General features: G+C 44.2%; 1 protein-coding gene across 4 annotated transcripts in view; it reads left to right on the top strand.

Moving 5' to 3' along the window:
- KANSL1L (KAT8 regulatory NSL complex subunit 1 like) overlaps positions 1–21,935 on the top strand; it is a 99,931-nt gene that overhangs the window by 64,153 nt on the left and 13,843 nt on the right. For all 4 annotated transcript variants that reach the window (XR_005456235.1, XR_005456234.1, XM_038766420.1 and 1 more), the window contains exons 9-14: positions 806–943; positions 2,403–2,527; positions 6,207–6,328; positions 7,442–7,505; positions 18,131–18,243; positions 21,500–21,677. Coding sequence is in view for 2 of the 4 variants with exons in the window: in XM_038766420.1 (XP_038622348.1) it covers positions 806–943; positions 2,403–2,527; positions 6,207–6,328; positions 7,442–7,505; positions 18,131–18,243; positions 21,500–21,677 (740 nt within the window). In the remaining 2 variants the exon portion in view is untranslated. The remainder of the gene's footprint in view (positions 1–805; positions 944–2,402; positions 2,528–6,206; positions 6,329–7,441; positions 7,506–18,130; positions 18,244–21,499; positions 21,678–21,935) is intronic.

Genomic DNA, 21,935 nt, shown 5'->3' with positions numbered 1-21,935 from the left:
GCTCTCCTGCTTCAAGGACTCCTCATGTCTGCCTAAAATGGCCTATCTAAATTTTCTCATCATGAATTTCATTCCTTTTGGGTGCATATTCCCTTTGTTTCCTATTTACAATAATAATAATAATTATTATGGTATTTGCTAAGCACTTACTATGTGCCAAGCACTGTTCTAAGCACTGGAAGACCTGGAGACTCCAGAAACTCCCCAGGATTGCACTGAAGTTCAGGCAATTTACCTATAACCACAGTTCTTGGCTTCATCCCTAGGGTGTTCTCCCAAACCCCGTGAGACTTCACAACTAATGTCTGAGACACCCCCAATTGTGGGGGTGGGGAAAGGATTCCCAATCTCTGGGGCTCCTTACTCTTCTCAATGGAAAGGGAATCAATTGTGTTTATTAAGCACTTACTCTGTGCAGAGCACCGTACTACGTAATTAGGAGAGTGCAATTTAACACAGTTGGTAGATGTGGTCCTTGCCCATAAGGAGCTCCCTGTCTACAGAGAGAAACAGGCATTAAGATAAATTGCGGACATGTACATAAGCGATGTGGGGTTGAGGGTGGATTGAATAAGGGGTACAAATCCAAGTATAATGCCAGTGCAGAACGGAGGAGTAGGAGAAATGATGGAGAGTTAAAAGGAGCCATTGAAAGGAAAGGGACAAGGCTTTGGACGGCTATTTCCAGATGGTATAATTTGTATATGAGATTATGTTATACTTTTTAATCTTGAACGATTATGTCTTTCATTCTGGTATGCCTGCTACCGGTTTGAATAGACTATTTGAACTTCTCTTGTTGTAGTGCATTTTACTCATCATACTACTCCTGAGGAATGGAGAAATGGGCATTCTCCCATATGCAAATCTCAAACAAAATCAGAGACCACAGCACAACTGTTAGAAGAAGGAAAGAAGCAGCATTTAAGTGAAACCTCACCAGGTAGGCTAAGACACATACATAGGAATCAAAGTTCAAAATTAGAAAATTATCACTTAAAGCGCAACTTTTACCTTTACTAAATTGATCACTCAAATATCCCTGTCTGTGCCTCCATGCTAAATGTCGAATATACTTTTCAAAATAGAGGCAATTCTTTCCCCCTAAAAGTTATAAAATGGAATCATCATCACTGATGCAAACTCATAAACTGGGGGTAGACTACCTTTTTTATGGTATTTGTTAAAGCACTGTACTAAGCACTGGGGTAGATACAAGCTATTCAGGGTGGACACAGTCCCTGTCCCACATAGGGCTCACGTTCTCAATCTCCATTTTACTGATGAGGTAACTTGGGAACAGAGAATTTGTGGCTTGCCCAAAGTCACACAAAAAACAGGTGGCTAAGCCAGGATTAGAACTCAGGTCCTCTCTATACACTAGGTCATGGTACTTCTCTCAGATGCTTTCTTCGGTCGTAGGCAAACATGCCAGTGTTTCGTTTTGAGTATGTGGGGGTGAAAAAAGTGGGCAGGGATTTTAGGGAATAGGCACTGGGAGAGGCAGCCTTAAAAATGCAGTGTTTTACACAGTTAAGTGCTCAGTAAATATGATCTATTGAGTGAAAGCCCAGATAGGTCAGAAAGGCATCATTTGGAGTCCTCTTCTTGGCTCTGGGATTATGTTTATCTTTCTGAGGCAGGACGGACTGCGTAGACCAGGACATGATAAAGGAGAGCATTTGGTTGGTAGTTATAATGATGATTTCTGTAGTGACAGGATGGCTCTATTTCTTCTAGAGAAGTAGTGTTGGCTTGTGAAAGAACACAGACCTAGGAGTCAAAGGACCTGGGTTCTAATCTTAGATCCGCCACTTGTCTGCTGTGTGACCTTGGGCAAGTCACTTCACTTGTCTGTGCCTCCGTTCCCTCATCTTATAAAATGGGGATTAAAATTCTGAGTCCCACCTGGGATAGGGTCGGTGTCCAAAGTGGTTAACGCTTAATACAGTGCCTGCTCTATAGTTAATGCTTAACAAATACCATAAAAAAGGCTCATCAGCTACTTTGACTATAGTAATAGTAATAATGTTGACTGTCTCTATATGTTGCCAACTTGTACTTCCCAAGCGCTTAGTACAGTGCTCTGCACACAGTAAGCGCTCAATACATGTGATTGATGATGATTATGATGATGATGATGATATTTGTTAAGTGCTTACTATGTGCCAAGCGCTGTTCTAAGCACTGGGGTAGATACAAGGTTATTAGGTTGTCCTACTAGGGGTTCACAGTCTTGATCCCCATTTTATAGATGAGGTAACTGAGGCACAGAGAAGTGAAGTGACTTGCCCAAAGACAAGTGGTGGAGCTGGGATTAGAACCCATGATCTCTGACTGCCAGCCCAGGCTCTTTCCATTAAGCCACACTGCTTCACCATATCACTCTCTGCTTCCTTCAGGGACAGGAGAAAAAAATAGGTTTGAAGAATTTACACTGCAAAATGCAGACCCAGGAGCACTTCACCATTTCACGGCAGTTTCTGATGTCCAGGTCCTCTCCAGATCAATCCCAACCACACCACAGGTAGGCATTTAGTTCATTACTTCCTCGCGGGGAGTCATCCATACACAAGCAATACACCTAGTTCTGCCAGAACATGTGTTTTCACTTCACGTTTTCAATGGCAGAATTAGGCAAGGTTACCCGACAAAGCACATCTGTCTGGATAACAGAACAACATGAGGCCAGAAGAAATGACTGGTGTGCAGGTTTGTGGTTCCGGATATGGGGTGAGTACTGAAACACGAGTTGTCCTTAACTCGGGGCTCTCCAAGAACACTGCGTTTTACAACCGGGTATAAAGGAAACATGTTTGTGTTTTTCCCAATCTTATTTCTTCTTTTATTCATATTATAGAACTTTTGGCCCGATTTTAACCAACTCTACCTGACAGATTCCAGCCCCCACCCCCCACAATTCTCCATAAAATTATTAGCATGGGTAGCGACTTTATTTTCATTTTATTTACATGACTTGTAATTCATTTAGCAAAGTAAAATGATACTTACAGATATTTAAGTCCCACTGTATTTATTAAGGTCAGTTGACAGGATGAATTGAGTATCCATTTGCTTATGTGAAGTACTAGTCCTAGCCCCTAGCCATCCATCAGAAGCATTTATTGAGTGCTTACTCTGCCCAGATCAGTGTACCAAGCATTTGGGAGAGTACAATATCGTTATTAGATGATCCCTGCCCACAAGGAGCTTACAATCTAAGGGGAGAGACAGGTATGTAGGGGGATGAAATAGAGTATAAAAATATATACATAAATGCAGTGTGTGTGTTGCCATTGCTTAGATGATGCAGAAGTGACAGTTGGTAGGTTGAAGAGAGTGAGGGATATAGCTTGAGGAGATGAGGGATTAATCAGGGAAGGCCTCCTGATGGAGGCCTTGAAGATGGGGAGAGGAGCAGTGTCTGATGGATGTGAAGGGGGAGGGAGTTCCAAGTCAAAGGGAGGATGTGGGCAAGGAGTCAGCTGCAAGAAATTGGAACAAGGTACAATGAGTAGATTGACTTGAGAGGAATGAAGCATGTGGGCTAGGGTATAATGGGAGAGGAGTGAGGATAAGTAGTCGTTGAGTCCTTTAAAGGCAAGGGCAGAAGTTTCTCTCTCTCTCTCTCTCTCTCTCTCTCTCTCTCACACACACACACACACACACACACACACACACACACACTCATTGAGAAGCAGCATGGCTTAATGAAAAGAGTCACTTAGCTTTTCTGTGCCTCAATTTCCTCATCTGTAAAATGGAGATTCAATACCTGTTCACCCTTGTCCATGTAGGACAGGGACTGTGTCCGACCTGATTATTTTGTATCTACCCCATCACTTAGAACAGTCCTTGACACTAAGATAACACAGTCCTTGATACTATGGTGTGTGCTTAACATCAAAAAGTTCATTGTTATATATGATTCTGTAAGGTAATCAAAAGCAGAACTGAGGTATAACTCCTACAAACCTATGCAGGTGATTGTTCCCCACACTTGTTGGGTTCATTCATATTTATTGAGCGCTTAGTGTGTGCAAAGCACTGTACTAAGTGCTTGGGAGAATACAACAGACACATTTCCTGCCCACAGTGAGCATACCATCTAAGTGATTGAGTCTTGCAGTCCTTGAGCTGAAGGACACAGGTGATCCTAGGCCACTCTTCTCCGATTCAGATCCAACCCCGAGCCCTATTTCCGAGACCTTAAAAACACTCTTGTCTGGATGGTCTCTTATATTGGAAAGGCGCCTAAGCAACTGTACCCTTTTATTCAATATTCAGTTTACTATATCGATTGATATGCTGTGGGCACTTTCGCCATAAATCAGCTTGCAGGAACTTATCAGAATGCTACACCCCTGCCTTCCTAGTCTGGCCAAAAGTGGGCTCTCAGCTGGCAGGGATGACAGCCTGCAAGTGTCACTGGGCAAACCACTACCACCATAATCGATTCATTCTGAGAGGTTCTTGGTCCTGAAGTGTGAGGGCCAGCATTCAGCTGTTATTCTTAAAGAGAAACTCAACTTCTAATGATGACCTGGGCAAAAGAATCAAGTGGCTGTTAAATCGGATGGGGTTGCTAAGGCAATAGGAGAATTCATAATAATGCAGACAAATTAGTCATAGGACGTGGTCAATTGTATTTATTAAGTACCTACTGTGGATAAAGATTAGTACAGTTCACCGCACCCAATGGGATGTCATAAATGCAGTGGCTACTGTCACCACTGTTAGTATTACTACTATTACTGCATTATCTCCCCACTCCAGTCCTTATTTCACTCTGCTGCCTGGATCATTTTTCTACAAAAACATTCAATCCATGTTTTCTCACTGCTTAAGTTTGCCTATCTACCTCCGCATCAAACAGAAAGTCCTTACCACTGCCTTTAAAGCACTCGATCACCTTAATCCCTCCTACTTCACCTTACTACCCTCCTACTACAACCCAGCCCCCACACTTCACTCCTCTAATGCTAACCTCACTGCCCCCAAATCTTATCTATCTCACCCCCTACCTCTTTCCCACATCCAGCCTCTGGCCTGGATTGTCCTCCCTCTTCATATCTGACAGACAATTACTCTCCCCACTTCAAAGCCTTATTGAAAGCACAGCTCCTCCAAGAGGCCTTCCCTGACTAAGCTCTCATTTCCTCTTTACCATCTCCCTTCTGCATCGCCGTGATTTGCTCCCTTTACTCCCCCGCTCCTTCATCCCCACGGTACTTATGTACATATCCGTAATGTATTCCATTTTTATTACTATCTGTCTCACCCTCTAGCTCTGGGCAGGGAATGTTTCTATAAACTCTGTTGTATTGTACTCCCCTAAGCGCTTTGTACAGTGCTCTGCATACAGTAAGTGCTCAAAAAGTATGATTGATTGATCGGCTGGCCACCAGCCTATGGCCAACACTGACACAGGTGCCCTGTATCATTTAGCTACTTTCCTGGCAATCTTACAGGGGCCTGGGAGACTGAAATCTTAAAGCAGCTGCTCAGGCACATACTCTATTCCCAGGGAAAGCCACCCAGCTACAGTTGCCACATCTTGCTGATGAGTCCTGGGTTCCTGAACAAAATAGGGGGGACTCTAAAGGGGCCCAGGACAGCTGATGATGATGGCTTGGGAATGATGGCCAGCCTCTGCAAAACCCCAGGTCTCTTCCACAATTGCCTGGAAAACTTCCTCTTCCCCCTTTCCATCTACCTATCTAGATCACCATTCTGGCCAAATCACCAATCCCAATTGCCTCCTTATGGACATTTTCTTTGATTAAGTTACATGGAGGTTATTTTCATGTGGCTTGAAAGGAGAACTGAACCAAGAGTGAAAGACAAGGGAAGCCAGATGCAGAAGACTGGCAGGCTAAGCCCTTCTAGGAGCCACAGAGGGAAGAAAACAGTTCTGAAGCAGATACAGGAAGGAGAAAGGGCAGAATCCGGAGGGGAGGCTAGCAACCTTGGGACAGTAAGGCATTTCCTTGTACAAATTCTGGGGTTTGAGTCCCACTCCAATGCACTCTCTCTCCTTGACTCTCTAGCTTCATGTCTTCCTACTGTTTTCTTGGATTCTCACCCTGGAATACCTTTGGCGATTCCTAGCATTTCATAACTCAGGCACGGTTCCTCTCTTCTGTGGGAGGACTTTCTGAACATCACTAAGCCAAGGATTCTTTTGCCAAAATTATGCCTTTCAGAGTGCAAGACGGAGAATTAGAAGTGAAAGCTCTTATGATATAGATAATATTGTGATTCCCATGTCTTTGGTGGCTCCTGCCAAACTGGAGAAGCTTCAGTACAAAGAAATTCTTACTCCAAGGTAAGCATAGTTTCATTCATCCCTCTGTATTGTCCTCGCTTCAATCAGAGTTAAATTAAAAGGTCTTCTGGCTAATGGGGTGCCTAGTCCTTCTTGCCAAAGGGGATCCCTCTTCCTTCAGCTCAGGACAGATGGATGTGGAAGGCTGCCTGCAAAAATCGATGCCACCTCTAAAAATTCTGACCATCTCGAGAAACCTGAAAATGTGTTCTGACAGCAGGGCTGTGGATCCTCTCTTCAGTTGGGGTGAAAATTTGATTCCTTTTAGGCTTTTTTAAATTGTTTTCATGCCCAAGGCTAAGTGCCTGAACCAATTTGCATATATCCTCTACATCATAAGATATGTGAGAAATATCAGTGCTAATTCAGCAATTGAAGAGGAGGGTAGATTCTTACAAGTATAACGTTTACCAGAGGGTTGGGTATATTAATCCAAACAACACTTTGGGATTTTGTCTGAATCAAATAATCCCCGTTTAGGTAATAGCATGCTTTGTTCTCCTAAGACATGGGAATTACGTTCTTGACGAAACTCACACTAAGAAAAACTTATATTAGAGTACAAGTGGCCATGACCAAAGCCACAGACATCTGCCCAACCATTTTTCCCTGCAGGGCATCACATTCTTTCCAGATAGGTGAATATTGTTCATTCATCTTACTGTCTGTCTCCCCGTCTAGACTGTAAACTGTTTATGAGCAGGGAACGTGTCTGCTAATTCTGTTGTATCGTACTCTCCCAAATGCTTATTAGAGTACTCTGCACATAGTAAGTGCTCCATAAATATGATTGATTGATTGAAGAACGTTTCCTACTTCCTATTCAAGTGTTTAATCCAAAACAACTACCACCAGCATTATGGAGGAACTGAGCATAACTAGGGCATCACTGAAATGTCAGTCACGACAGTCCCTTTATTCCTTCTCAAACCCTTATTTTGGGGGTAATGTTCCCTTTATGAAACAACCCTAATTGCACTAATAAAAATGAGAGCCTTTCAATCTTTATGAATGTGTAAGACTGAGAAAGGCAAGTTTAGTTGAGTGATGCTCAGAATCCTAAATTTAGATGAACTAATCTTTTCGAATTTTCCATCTTTATATTTTCAACAGCTGGCGGATTGTGGATCTTCAACCTTCAGAACCTTTGGAAAAGCCTTCTTTAGGTGAAGAAGAGGTAAATTTTGTCTTAAATAAATTCTCACTGTGCCTCGTCTCGCCTGACCAGCCATCGATCCCTGGCCCATGTCCTCCCTCTGGCCTGGAATGCCTTCCCTCCCCAAATCAGCCAAACAATTACACTTCCCCCCTCAAAGCCCTACTGAAGGCTCACCTCCTCCAAGAGGCCTTCCCAAATTAAGCCCCGCTTTTCCTCAGCTCCCCCTCCCCTCCCCAGCTCTCTGATTCGTTCCCTTTGCTCTACCCCCCCCCCCCCACCACACAGGACTCGTGTATATATGTACGTACCTGTAATTTTAGTTATTTATATTAATGCCTGTTTACTTGTTTTGAGGTGTATACATCTATAATTCTATTTATTTATATTGATGCTACTGATGCCTGTTTACTTGTTGTGATGCCCGTCTCCCCCCTTCTAGACTGTAAGGCTGTCATAGGCAGGGATTATCTCTCTTTATTGCTGAATTGTACTTTCCAAGTGCTTAGTACAGTCCTCTGCACATAATAAGCACTCAATAAATATGATTGAATGAAAATACATTGACAGTTACATAGTCAGTAAAGCCTAATTGTTTAGAAACACAATAAAAGGGAAGATGGAATTGGAACCAAATTATTATTATTATTATTATTATTTTTTAATGAAAGAACATTAGGTCCTGGCAGCACCTAAGACATAGCAGCTCCTTCAAAAGAAGGGTAGTTCAGGGTAGTAGTAAGGATAGGGAGCCGGGTGGTTCAGTGGTTAGAGCATCTCCTGGGACTCAGGAGACCCAAGTTCTACCACCAGTTCTACCACTACCCTGATGAATGACCTTGAGCAAGTCACTTAACTTATCTAAACCTCAGTTTTCTCCTTTGTAAAATGGGGAAAAGATTCCTGCTTTCCCCTCCTCCCTCCCTCTTAGACTGTGAGCCCTGTTTGGGACAGAAACTGTGTTCGATTTGATGATTCTCATATCTACCACAGTGTGTGGCACTTGGTAAATGGCTAGTAAGTGCCCTAATTATGTATTTATTGCAAACTATTTTGAATATGGGCTTAGCGAAATTGACCATGTGTGCCTGAAGTTAGCATAGCCCTTCCCAATACCCCAGGACGGTGGGCTCCTTGGGTTTGTAGGTGAGAAGAGGCCGTTCTCCCTGTCAAGTCAGTGGTCACCAAGAACCAGGCTCTGACTTTGTGCTCTAGGCAAGAAAATCATAATAATAATGATGGTATTTATTAAGCGCTTGCTCTTTTCAAAGCACTGTTCTAAGCACTGGGGAGGTTACAAGGAGATCAGGTTGTCCCACGGGGGGCTCACAGTCTTAATCCCCATTTTCCAGATGAGGTAACTGAGGCCCAGAGAAGTTAAGTGACTTGCCCAAAGTCACGCAGCTGACAATTGGCAGAGCTGGGATTTGAACCCATGACCCCTGACTCCAAAGCCCATGCTCTTTCCACTGAGCCATGCTGCTTCTCTTCAATCAGTCGATCCATCAGTGGTATTAATTGAGTGCTTACTGTTTGCTGAGCTTACTGTGCTGAGCACTGTACCAAAGGCTTGGGAAGTACCATACAACATAGTTGAGATGCAATCCCTGCCCATAAAGAGCTTACAGTCTACAGGGAGAGACAGACACAAAATAGATAAGGGATAGGGGAAACAGTAGAGTATAAGGATTCTTCCATAAGTACGGTGGGTTGGGGGAAATATCACAGTGCTTAGGGGGTACACAGACAAATGCACAGTTGACACAGAGGAGACGGCAGATAAGGGAAATAAAGGGCTTTGTCTGGGAAGGCCTCCTGAAGGAGGGGTAATTTTAGGAGCGTTTTGAAGGTGGGGAGAATGGTGGGATTTATTTTAATGCCTATCTCCTCCTCTAGGCTTCTTGTGGGCAGGGAACATATCTCCCAACCCTGTTAGCACAAGCGCTTAGCACAAGACTTTGCACACAGGAAACACTCAATAACTACCACTGGCTGGTTGGTGGATTAGACTGTCAGATATGAAGGCAGAGTCCTAGGTCTGAGGGAGAACATAGACAAGGGGTCAGTGGCAGGATAGATGAGATAGAGAGTACAGAGAGATGCTTGGTGCTAGAGGAGCAGAGTGGGCAGGGTGGATGGTAGTAAGAGGGAGGAGGGAGAGAGCTGATTGCCTTAAAGATGGTGGTAAGGAATTTCTGTTTGCAGAGGTGGATGGGCAATTATTGGAGATTTTTGAGAAGTGGAGAAATATGGACTGAACAGTTTTTCCAAAAAATGAGGTGGGCAAAAGAGTCCCCTCCAGCTTGTAAACTCCTTGTGGGAAGGGAACATGTCTACTAATTCTGTGATATTGTATTCTCCAAAGTGCTTAGTACAGTGCTCTGCACACAGTAAGCACTCAATAAATATGATCGATTCATTGATATGTACTGGAGAGGGGAGAGACAGGAGGGAGGGAGGTCAGTGAGGAGGCTGGGGCAGTAGTCAAGGCAGAAAATAAGTGCTTGGATGAACATGAGAGCATTTTGGAGGAATAGGAAAGAGGTGAATCTGGAGATGTTGTGAAGATAGAACTGACAGGACTTCATGACAAACTGAATGTGTGGGTTGAATGAGAGAGATGGGCCATAGATAACACCAAGTTTACGGATTTGGGAGACAAGGAAGGTGGTGGTACTGTCCACAGTGATAGGAAAGTCAACAAGAAGACAGAGTTCAAGAGAGAAGATGAGGAATTCTGTTTTGGACATGTCAGACTTAGACTGTGAGCCCCATAAGGGATGGGGCTTGTGTCCAACCTGATGATCTTCTGTCCACCCCAGTGCTTAGTACAGTGCTTGGTACATAGTAAGCACTTAACAAGGACCATTTAAAAAATCTGAGGTGTCAGCAGTACATCCAAGTAGGGATAGCCTGAAGACAGGAGGATATGTAAGACTGGAGGGAAGAAGAGAGTGGAGAGGTAGAATTTGGGAATTGGGAATCACCCAGGTAAAGATAGTAATTAAAGCCATGGGAGTGAATGAGTTCTCCAAAGGAGTGGGTGTAGATGGAGAAAAGAGGACCCAGAACTGAACCCTGAGGAACGCCCCCTGGTCAGAGGGTGGGGGGCAATCAGTCAGTTATATTTATTGAGCCCTTACGTGTGTAGAGCATTGTACTAAGCACTTGGGAGTTTACAGTATAACAGATTTGGTAGTCATCCTTTAGACTGTAAGCTCATTGTGGGAAGGGAATGTGTCTGTTTATAGTTGTATTGTACTCTTCCAAGCTTCGTACAGTGTTCTGTACACAGTAAGTCCTCAATAATTACCACTGAATGAATGTTCCCCGCCTACCAGGAGCTTAGTCTAGCTGGGGAGACAGACATTAAAATAAATTATGGATATGTATATAAGTGCTATGGGGCTGAGGGTGGAATGAATAAAAGGTACAAATCCAAGGTCAAGGATGATACAGATGAAAGAGGGAGTAGAGGAAAAGGGGTGAGAAGTTGGGTGGAAAGATGAGATAACTGGAGGGAACTGTGGTGTCAAGGAGGGTTGTTGTTTTTTTAGGATAGCGGATACGTGGGCATGCTTGAAAGCAGTTGGAGAAGATAACATTGGAAAATGAACAGTTGACAGGTTGTGGGAAAGTGAGGGAAGGAAATCCAAAAACCCAAGGCGAAACTGCTCTTGGACTTGGCCCCTCAGCCTCTAGGCACCAGTGATGAAGCCTCAGTTCTGTACTTGTCCTTAAAGTGGTGCAACCTTGATTTGCTTGTATCCACCCCAGCACTTAGTACAGTGATTGGCACATAGTAAATGCTTAACAAATACTATTATTACTATTACAAGGTAATCAGGTTGGGCACAGCCCACGTCCCAGATGACATGGACTTAAATCCCCATTTTACGGATGAGGTAACTGAGGCCCAGAGAAATGAAGTGACTTGCCCAAGGTCACACAAGAGCCAAGTGGTGGAGCCGGGTGGGACTAGAACCCAGGTCCTCTGGCTCCTAGGCCCGTGTTCTCCCCCTCTAGACGGTGAGCTTCATGTGGTCAGGGAATGTGTCTGTTGTGCTGTACTCTTCCAAGCATTTAGTACAGTTCTTTGCACACAGTAAATGCTCATTAAATACAATTGAATTGAAATTGAACTTTATCCACTAGGCCAAACTGCAATGTGAGAAGCAGCGTGGCTTAGTGGAAAGAGCACGGGCTTGGGAGTCATAGGTTGTGAGTTTGAATTCTGACTCTGCCACTTGTCAGCTATGTGACTTTGGGCAAGTAACATCTTCTCTGTGCCTCAGTTACCTCATCTGTAAAATGGGGATGAAGATTGTGAGCCCCATCTGGGACAACCTGGGACAACCTGATTGCCATGTATCTACCCCAGGGCTTAGAACAGTGCTTGGCACATAGTAAGCTCTTAACAAATACTATAATTATTATTATTATTATAATACAAGTGATTACTTTGAATGGAATGGTATATAGAATCACTGTATCTTGCTGAAAAAAAGCTTCTTTAAAGGTTCTGTTTCCTCCTTAAAGCAGTGGTTGCTCAAACAGTCAGTGGTATTTGAGTGTTTACTGTGTGCAGAACAATATTATTAATAATAATAATTGTGGCATTTGTTAAGCTCCTTAACAAATGTGCTAATCACTGTACTAAGCACTGGGGTGGATACGAGTGAATGGGGTTGGACACAATCTGTGTCCCATATGGGGCTCACAGTCTTAATCCTCATTTTACAGATGAGGTAGCTGAGGCACAGAGAAGTTAAGTGAATTGCCCAAGGTCACACAGCAGACAAGTAGGTTTAGAACCCAGGTCCTTTTGACTCTCAGACCCATGCTGTATCCACTAGGTGATGCTGCTTCTCTAGCAATGTCGTAAGCGCTTGGGAGAGTATAGCGCAATGGAGCTGGTAGATATGTTCCCTGCCCACAAGGATCAAACGGTCCGGAGGGGGAGACTAATATTAAAATACAGTACAGATCTGTACAAAATTACTGTGGGGCGAGTAGTAATAATAATAGTACTTGTTAAGCACTTACTATGTGCCCAGCACTGTTCTAAGGGCTGCAGTAAGATTCAAGTTAGGTTAGATACAGTCCGTGTCCCACATGGGGCTCACACTCTTAATCCCCATTTTATAGCGAAGTTAACTGAAATCTAGAGAAGTTAAGCAACTTGCCCACGGTTACACAGTAGACATGTGGCAGAGTTGGGATTAGAACCCAGGTCCTTTTGACTCTTAAGCCCGTGTTCTGTCCACTAAGCCACACTGCTTTTTGTGCTTAATGGGCAAAGACCCAAGTGCCTATGCAATAGAGGAGGGAGAGAGAGTAGGGGAAATGAGGACTTGGTAGGGGAAGCCCTCTTGGAGATGTGATTTTAATAAGGCTTTGAAGGTGAGGAGAGTGATCGTCTGTCGGACATGAATGGGGAATGAGGTTCAGGCTAAAGGGAGGTCGTGGGAAAGGGGTCAGTGGCAAGATAGACGAGATTGAGGTATAATGAGTAGATTGACATTATGGGAGCAAAGAATACAGGCTGGCTTTTAGTAGGACATCAGAGAGTTAAGGTAGGAAGGGGATAGCTGATTGAGTGCTTTAAAGCCAGAGGGAAGGAATTTCTGTTTGATGTGGTGGTGGAGGTAGAGGGGAGATGTGGGCTGAACGATATATAGGAAAAGTGATCCAGGCAACGGAATGGCTTGCTGGAATGGGAAGATGCAGGAGGCAGGGATGTCAGCAAGGAGTAGTCAAGGCGGGATAGGATATGTGCTCAGACCTGCATGGTTAGCCATTTGGATGAAGAGGGAAGGGATGATTTTCCCGATGTTGTGAAGGGAACAGCCAAGATTTGGTGACAGATTGAATATGTGGGTTGAAGAAGAGAGATGAGTTGATCATAGCATCGAGATTATGGGATTGTGAGATGGGGAAGATATTTCTGCTGTCTACAGTGATGGGAAGGTCAGGGGAAGGACAGAGTTTGTGTGGGAAGATGAGTTCTATTTTGGACATGCTAAATTTGAGGTGTTGGTGGGCGTCCTGAGGGTAAGAGGAAATGCAAGACTGCAGAGGAGAGAGGTCAGGGCTATAAAGGTAGAACCCAGTCCTCACCTCTCCCTCCTCCTCTGCCACCCAACTCCTCCCCTCCCCTTGCGCTGCCCTTGCCCCTTCCCTGGAATCCCTCTGTCTCAGCACCACCCCTCATTCACCTCTCATTACCAGCAGCAGTTTTTTCTTTGTTTAATTTCCTAAATTGTGCAATGAAAACATTTCTGGAACAGTCAGGGTGTTGCAATTGAAATTGAACTATGGATGAACCAACTTTTCAGAGAAGCAGTAGTATTTATTGAGCACTTGGTGCAATGCACTGGAAGCTACAAAACAAAGAAGGGACATGTACCCTGCCCACATGGAGTTTACACTGTACAATGCACTGTACTATGCACTTGGAAGCTACAAAACAAAGAAGGGACATCAAATTTAATAACTGAATGCATAAATTGGATAATCATATATATAGAAGTGCTGAGGGTGTGTATCAGTATGTTAATAAGTGCTAGAGATGGTTGATAGTTTATTTAACAGAGCACTGGGAATTAATTGGGGAAGCTAGAGAAAGTAAGATTTTAGGGATGTGGGGAGAGCTGGGGTCTGTATGATCATAATAGCAATGTAATAACAAAAATATATTTACTTCACTGAAAGCACTGGGGTAGATCCAAGATAATCTAGATAGACTCAGTCCTGGTCCCATGTGGGCTCACAAGCTAAGGGGGAGGGAAGGCAGCTATTTAATCCTCATTTTATAGATGAGGGAAACTGGCCCCAGAGAAGTGAAATGACTAGCCTAAGGTCACATAGCAGGCAAGTGGTGGGGGCCAGCATTAGAACCCAGACTTCTGGATGCCATTAGGGCAAGCTGTTGGGGAGGGAGAGAGTTGCAACCAGCTGGGAAAACAGCAAGAGCAGCACAATGGAGAAATGATAATCCAAAGTGAGGTCACTTAGAAGCCAGGATTGGGCAGACTGAAGCAGTGTGGCTCAGTGGAAAGAGCCCGGGCTTGGGAGTCAGAGGGCATGGGTTCTATTCCCTGCTCTGCCACTTGCCTGCTGTGTGACCTTGGGCGAGCGACTTAACTTCTCTGTGCCTCGGTTCCCTCATCTGGAAAATGAGGATTAAGATTGTGAGCTCCATGTGGGTCAACCTGATTATATTGTATCTACCCCATTGCTTAGAACAGTGTTTGGCACACAGGAAGCGCTTAACAAATACCACAATAATAATAATAACTGGCCTGGAGAGGGTGGAGGGCTCTGTAAGGTGGAGTGATTTGGTGGAGAGCCCTAAAGCAGGTGGTGAGGAGTTTCTGTTTTATTTGGAGGATAACTGGAAACCACTGGAGGGTTTTGAGGAGCTGAAAGATGTGGGCTGAGTGATGTTTCAGGATAAGTGAGGCAGTGTGGCGTAACGGAAAAGGCACGGGCCTGGAGGAGCTGGGTTCTAATCCTGACACCTCCACTTGCCTGCTGTATGACTTTGGTTAAGTCCCTTCACTGTGCCTGTTTCTTCAACTGTAAAATGAGGATTCAGTGCCTGTTCTCCTTTCTACTTAGATTGTGAACCCCATGTGGGACAGGGACTCTATCAGACATGATTATCTTGAATGTACCCCAATGCTTAGGACAGTGTTTGACATATAGTAAGTGCTTAACAAATATTATAATTATTATTATTGTTATGAATTAAATAAGGCTCTCTGGGAAGACTGAGGGAAGGCAAACTTAAAGTATCTCTTTGTTGTGCTTGTGGTTGCGTGGCTTTGAACATATGCTGTTTAGTAGCCTGTGCTGATGATGTTCAAGGCATGTGTGTAGGTGAAAGCATTTGAGGACCCCATCTGCTAGAAAAGCAGACCCAATGCTAGTAAAGCAGTGTGGCCTAGTGGAAAGAGTGGGGGATTGGGAGTCACTTGACCTGGGTTCTAGTCCCTGCTTTTCCACTGGCCAACTTGGGGCCTTGGGCAAGTTGTTTAACTTCCCTTGCCCCTCAGTTTCCTCATCTGTAAAGTCAGACTAAGGTACTGTCTGACTTTAACTGTGAGACCTATGTGGGGCAGGGCCTATATCTAGCCCAGTGCTTATTATTATTGTAATTGTTTTGTCTCTCCCAGTGATTATTATTGTTATCATCATTCACAAGCAATTTAAGAATATTAATAGTAGTAATAATTGTGGTATTTGTTAAGTGTTTCCTATGTGTCAAGCACTTTACTAAGTGCTGGGCAGATACAAGATCATCATGTCTCCCCCCCCGACTTCTACGCTGTGAGCCCGCTGTGGGCAGGGATTGTCTCTAATTTGTTGCTTGTCTCTGATTTGTTGCTAAATTGTGCTTTCCAAGCACTTAGTACAGTGCTCTGCACACAGTAAGCACTCAATAAATACGAGTGAATGAATGTTCCACATGGCGCTCACAGTCAATGTAGGAGGAAGAACAGGTATTGACTTCCCATTCTGCAGATGAGGAAATTTAGGCCCAGAGAAGTGAAGTGGCTTGATGTGGTATTGGCATCCCCACCATCAGTTGAGGTCCCAGACACTGTAATGACCCAGAAGAAGGCCCCAGAAAAATGCTTTGGTTTTACAGATTTTAAAATGGCCCTCCAGAGTCAATAAGTGACTTGCCAGAAGTCACACAGCAATGAGTGGAGCCAGGATTAGAATCCGGGTCTTCTGGCTTCCAGGCCCATGCTCTTTCCACTAGGCCACACTGCTTCAATTAGCCTCTTTATTTTCCCGAACCCTTATGTTTTGACAAGTGTTACTTTGTTCACCTTATTACAGTTGCCTGATAAGAAACAGTGTGGCTTAGTGGAAAGAGCACGGCTCTGGGAGTCGGAAGGACTTTGCCATTTGTCTGCTGTGTGACCTTGGACAACTCACGGAACTTCTCTGGGCATCTGTAAAATAGGGATTAAGATTGTGAATCCCAAGTGGGACAGGGGCAGTGTTCTACCTGATTATCTTTTATGTAACCCCAGCATTTAGTACACTGCCTGGCACATAGTAAGTGTTTAACAAATACCATAAAAAAAAGAAAATAAAGAGCTGAGGCACAAAGTAATTTTGCAGCCAACTCTCCCTCAAAAGTTAGAATTCAATCCCAGTTTACTAGTCCAAGCAAGTTTCATTCTAAATACATTTGTTAGGAACTTAGTTCTTCTGTGGAATTTTGTTGACTAAAAAGGACTAAAACTCATAGTATTTGTTGAGCACGTAGTGTGGGCCAGGCACTTTTCGAAGCGCTGGGGTAGATAGATAACATCGCCAAGATCCGCCCTTTCCTCTCCATCCAAACCGCTACCTTGCTGGTTCAATCTCTGTCCTGACTGGATTACTGTATCAGCCTCCTTTCTGAACTCCCATCCTCCTGTCTTTCTCCACGTCAGTCTATACTTCACTCTGCTGCCAGATTATCTTTGTACAGAAACACGCTGGGTATGTCACTCCCCTCCTCAAAAATCTCCAGTGGTTGCCTGTCAACCTTTGAATCAAGCAAAAACTCCTCTTGGCTTCAAAGTTCTCCATCACCTCGCCCCCTCCTACCCCACCTCCCTTCTCTCCTTCTCCAGCCCAGCCCACACCCTCCACTCCTCTGCCGCTAACCTGCTCACTGGGCCTCGTTCTCGCCTGTCCAGCCGTCGACCCCTGACCCAAGTCCTCCCCCGGGCCTGGAATGCCCTCCCTCCACACATCCACCAAGCTAGCTCTCTTCCTCCCTTCAAAACCCTACTGAGAGCTCCCCTCCTCCAGGAGGCCTTCCCATACTGAGCTCCCCTTTTCTTCTCCTCCACCTCCCCTCCCCCCTCCCCCAACCCCCTCCCCATAGCACTTGTGTATATTTGTACATATTTATTACTCTATTATTAATGATGTATATATAGCTATAATTCTATTTATTCAGATGGTATTGACACCTATCTACTTGTTTTGTTTTGCTGTCTGTCTCCCCCTTCTAGACTGTGAGCCCATTGTTGGCTAGGGACCATCTCTATATGTTGATTTGTAATTCCCAAGCGCTTAGTATAGTGCGCTGCACACAGTTAAGTGCGCAATAAATATGATTGATTGAATGAATGAATGAAGTTGGACACAGTCCATGTCCCTCATGGGCTTCACAGTCTTAATCCCCATTATTACAGGTGAGTTAATTGAGGGACAGAGAAGTGAAGTGACTTGCCCAAGATCACACAGCTGACAAGTGGCAGAGCAGGGACTAGAATCCAGGTCCCTCTGATTCCTAAGCTCGTGCTCTATAATAATAATTATGGGTATTTGTTAAGCACTTACTATGTGCCAGGAAGCGCTGGGGTGGATTCAAGCAAATCAAGTTGGGCACAGTCCCTATTGGCTCACGGTCTCAATCCCTATTTTATAGATGAGGTAGAGGCACCGAGAAATGAAGTGACACATCCAAGTTCACACAACAGACAAGTGGCAGAGCAGGGATTAGAATCCAGGACCTTCCGAATCCCAGGGCTGCGCTCTATCCACTAGGCCATGCTGCTTCTCATTAAGCTAATTTCCTAGTAGTGCCCTTCATGTATGCTGCACTCACCTTGTCTTTCTCAATGCAGAGAGAAGACCTTTCTGATGAAGTCTTTTCACTACGCCATAAACACTACGAAGAAAAAGAGCAAACCAGGTGGTCCCTGTGGGAACAAAGCAAGTGGCAAAAAAGAATCAACAGGCAAGTGATAGTGTGGCAAGGGGGGAAACCGAGTCCTGAGTCCTGGCACTGAATCTCTGAGGAAATTTTGGGGACAGGTGTGATCACGCAAAGCCCCTCCTCTGGGAAAAATCTAGGCTCGTACCATGAGCCGTGTATCTTCAGTTCTTCTTTTGCAGAGGAGAAAAGGCAAAAACCAGCTTTGCTCAACCAGCTGCAGTGATGAAATTTTTTCTGAATTTGCCTTCTTTTGCTGCCATGTTTAGTAATAGCAGATTTAGCTGACAGAAATTACTGTCTGAAAGTAAAATAGACTATTGTAAATGGTAGAAACAATAGTAGTAATTAAGCACCCACTGATATAAAGAATCAGTCAATCAGTGTTATTTATTGAGTGCTTACTGTGTGCAGAGCATTGTACTAAGTGCTTGAGAGAGTACAATAACAGAGTTGGTAGACACTTCCCTCCCTGCCCACCTACTAAGTTCTTGGGAAAGACAACAGAAGCACAAGATCTTTCCCTGCCCAGAAGGAGTTCACACTCTTACGAGGGAGAATGTTAAAATTTACAATTTTTGCATTTACAGATCTTCATTAGTGCTGGAATCGGATACATTTTATTTAACTAAAAAAAAATCTGCCCAAACTAAAAATAAGACAACAACAAAAAAGACCCTTTATCTGAAAAAAGTCATTTTTGTCAATGAGACATGTTTGAATATAAGACTTTTACATTTGTGGTAACCCTGAAAGTTCAAGAAAGCTAAAGATAAACTGTTTTCTACTCATCGCACAATATCTTTTCCTATAACTAAATTACAAAGAGTGAAAGCATTCAGTCAGTGGTATTTATTGAGCACTGACTGTGTTGCAGAGCACCGAGCTAGCACTTGGGAAGCCCTGTCCCCTCTGTCTTTCCCAACACTCCAGACCATACCACTATCCTCCCAATCTCTCAAGCCCGTCTCGTCTTACGTTGTCGAGTCGTTTCCAACCGTAGCGACGCCATGGACACATCTCTCCCTGAATGCCGGCAATCATTCTGGTAGTGTATCCACAGAGTTTTCTTGGGAAAAATACAGAAGTGGTTTACCACTGCCTTCTTCCATGTAGTAAACTTGAGTCTCCATCCTTGACTCTCTCCTAAGCCGCTGCCGCCCAGAACAGGTGACTTTTGACTTACAGCAGATTGCCTTCCATTTGCTACCCACTGCCCAAGCTAGGAATGGAATGGATAGGCCTCTGCTTAATAATAATAATAATAATGGCATTTGTTAAGCGCTTACTATGTGCAGAGCACTGTTCTAAGCTCTGGACTCCCTCCCTTAGCTGAGACCGGTAGAGTACTGGAAACTCTCCAGGCGTGATTCTGAGAGAGGGCCTCAAGCCTGAAGCCGTGGCATAATCCTAGACTCATCTCATTCAACCCACATATTCAGTCCGTCACCATATTCCGTTAAATTCTGCTATAGTTCGCCCTTTCCTCTCCATCTGAACTGCTACCACGCTAATCCTTATCCTATCCTGTCTCGATTATTGCATCAGCCTCCTTGCTGACCTCTCTGCCTCCCGTCTCTCCCAACTCCAGTCCACGTTTTGCTCTGCTGCCCAGCTAATTTTTTTAAAAAAAGTTCAGTCCATGTTTCTCCACCCCTCAAGAATCTCCATTGGTTGCCTACCCACTACAGTAAGCACTCAATAAATACCACTGATTGATTGATTCTTTATACCAGTGGGTGCTTAATTAATACTATTGCTTCTCCCATTTAAAATAGTCTATTTTACTTCCTTACCATTGGCTTTAAGTCAAAGCACGCCCACTTCACTTACCTTGCTGACTTCCTTCTACAACCCAGCCCGCTCACTGTACTCCTCTTATACCTACCTTCTCACTGTACCTCAATCTTGCTGCTGACCTCTTTCTGGCCTGGAACCTCCTCCCCCTTCATGTCCAACAAACCTTCGCTCTCCCCACCTTTAGGGTCTTATTAAGATAACATCTCCTTCAAGCGGCCTTCCCCCTCATTTTCCCCATTCCCTCTCCATTCTTCTTTGTACCAAGATTTGTACCCTTTAAGCACTTGATTTTTTTTAATGGCATTTGTTAAGCGCTTACTGTGTGCCAAGCACTGTTCTAAGATATTCACTTCACCCTTAGCCCCACAGCACTTAGGTCTCCCTCAAGAGAGGGAGACTGTAAGCTCCCTGTGGGCAAGGACCATGTCTACCAACTCTGTATACTGTACTACCCCGACTGCTTAGTAGGGTGCTCTGCACACAATAAAAACCTCAATAAATACCAGTGATTGATGAAGAATTTTGGTTCATTTTAGAAAGATTCAAAGGGGGACTCTATCAGGTACTTTAACAAAAAGCAAAAAATATTTTGCACACCAGGCAGTAGAATGGAAGAAGAAAAAGATAGAGAAACCTTTTTCCATGATGCTTTTAACAAATTTGGGGCTGTTCCAATTGGTGTATTTGGAGCTTCACCTTGAGGTGTTTAGTGAATACTACAGATCCCGTATCCTTTTAAGTATTCAAAACACCCACCCCATTCCCCCACATTCTCCTCACGGAAACCCCAAGCTCACCTCCTCAGAGCCATCGATCTCACTGAAAACTGTCTACCAACAGATGGCTTTTTCTTTCTTCCTCCGTCATAATGGAGCTCCTTGCTGGGGGCCCTGAGGGGTGGCTGGTGTCTGTAAACTCCGCTGTAGACTAGCTCTTTGTGGGTAGTAGGAATCCCATCTACCAACTCTGCTGTACTGTGCTTTCCCAGTCACTTTGAGTGGTAAGCATTCAATGAATGCCGTTCGATTGATTGAGTCAGCACCAGGGCCAGGTATGGGCAGACTGGACAGTTGTCAAGAGCTCTGAATTTAGACCCTGATTCGTGGCTGTTTTGCTGCAGGCAACAGCTGCAGCAACCATTCATTCAAACTATGCCACACAGGAAAGGCGGAGCAAGGGGATGCTATTTTCTCATCTAGGAAGAGTGGGACTTGGCGTCACCTCTAACGTCTGGATATTCCTAGGACTCGCGGTGGTAGAAACATTGCCCACTGCATCCCAGAGATGTGTGGGACGGAGAACTCTCCTCCCCAAACTACTGCTTCCTTTCTCCCTTCCTTGGGCGAGGAGATGAGTGCTTGCATGTGCTAGAAGTCACTTATAAAAAAAATTAACCTCAACTGGGGCCTATGTTGCACTATATACATCATTACTTGAAAAACTTTGCATATACAAGTTAATAAATCATGTTTTTTGTTAGGTCTTTAGGCAAAAATCCTGATGGGCAAGAGAGCCAAGTTTCAGTACTGAAGGAAAATAGCAACATTTGTACTGTTCCATGCTGCGCTGCTGAAACTACTCCCGACCAACCCTCTGAAGTTCACAATTATTTGTGTGTGGATGTCTCACCGATCTTGGATGAAAACCAAGAAGCTAAGGTCAGCAGGCATAACTCCAACTACGCATAATCACAGAAGCTGTTTCTAAGTCAAGATTTTATTTTTCTTGGGGACATTTGAAAGTGTGTTCACATTACCAGTTGAACTCTTGTATTGCACTCTCCCAAGCACTTGGTACAACACTCTGCACACAGTAAGCACTCGATATCATTGATTAAGCATTTACTATGTGCCGGACACTGTATTAAGCACTGGGGTCGATACAACAGGTTGGACACGGTCCGTGTCCCACAAGGG

This window comes from Tachyglossus aculeatus, chromosome 25 (genome assembly GCF_015852505.1).
Source record: "Tachyglossus aculeatus isolate mTacAcu1 chromosome 25, mTacAcu1.pri, whole genome shotgun sequence".
Taxonomy (NCBI): Eukaryota; Metazoa; Chordata; class Mammalia; order Monotremata; family Tachyglossidae; genus Tachyglossus; species Tachyglossus aculeatus.
The sequence above is the reverse complement of the archived record's forward strand: the minus strand, read 5'-3'. Positions and strand labels throughout refer to the sequence as shown.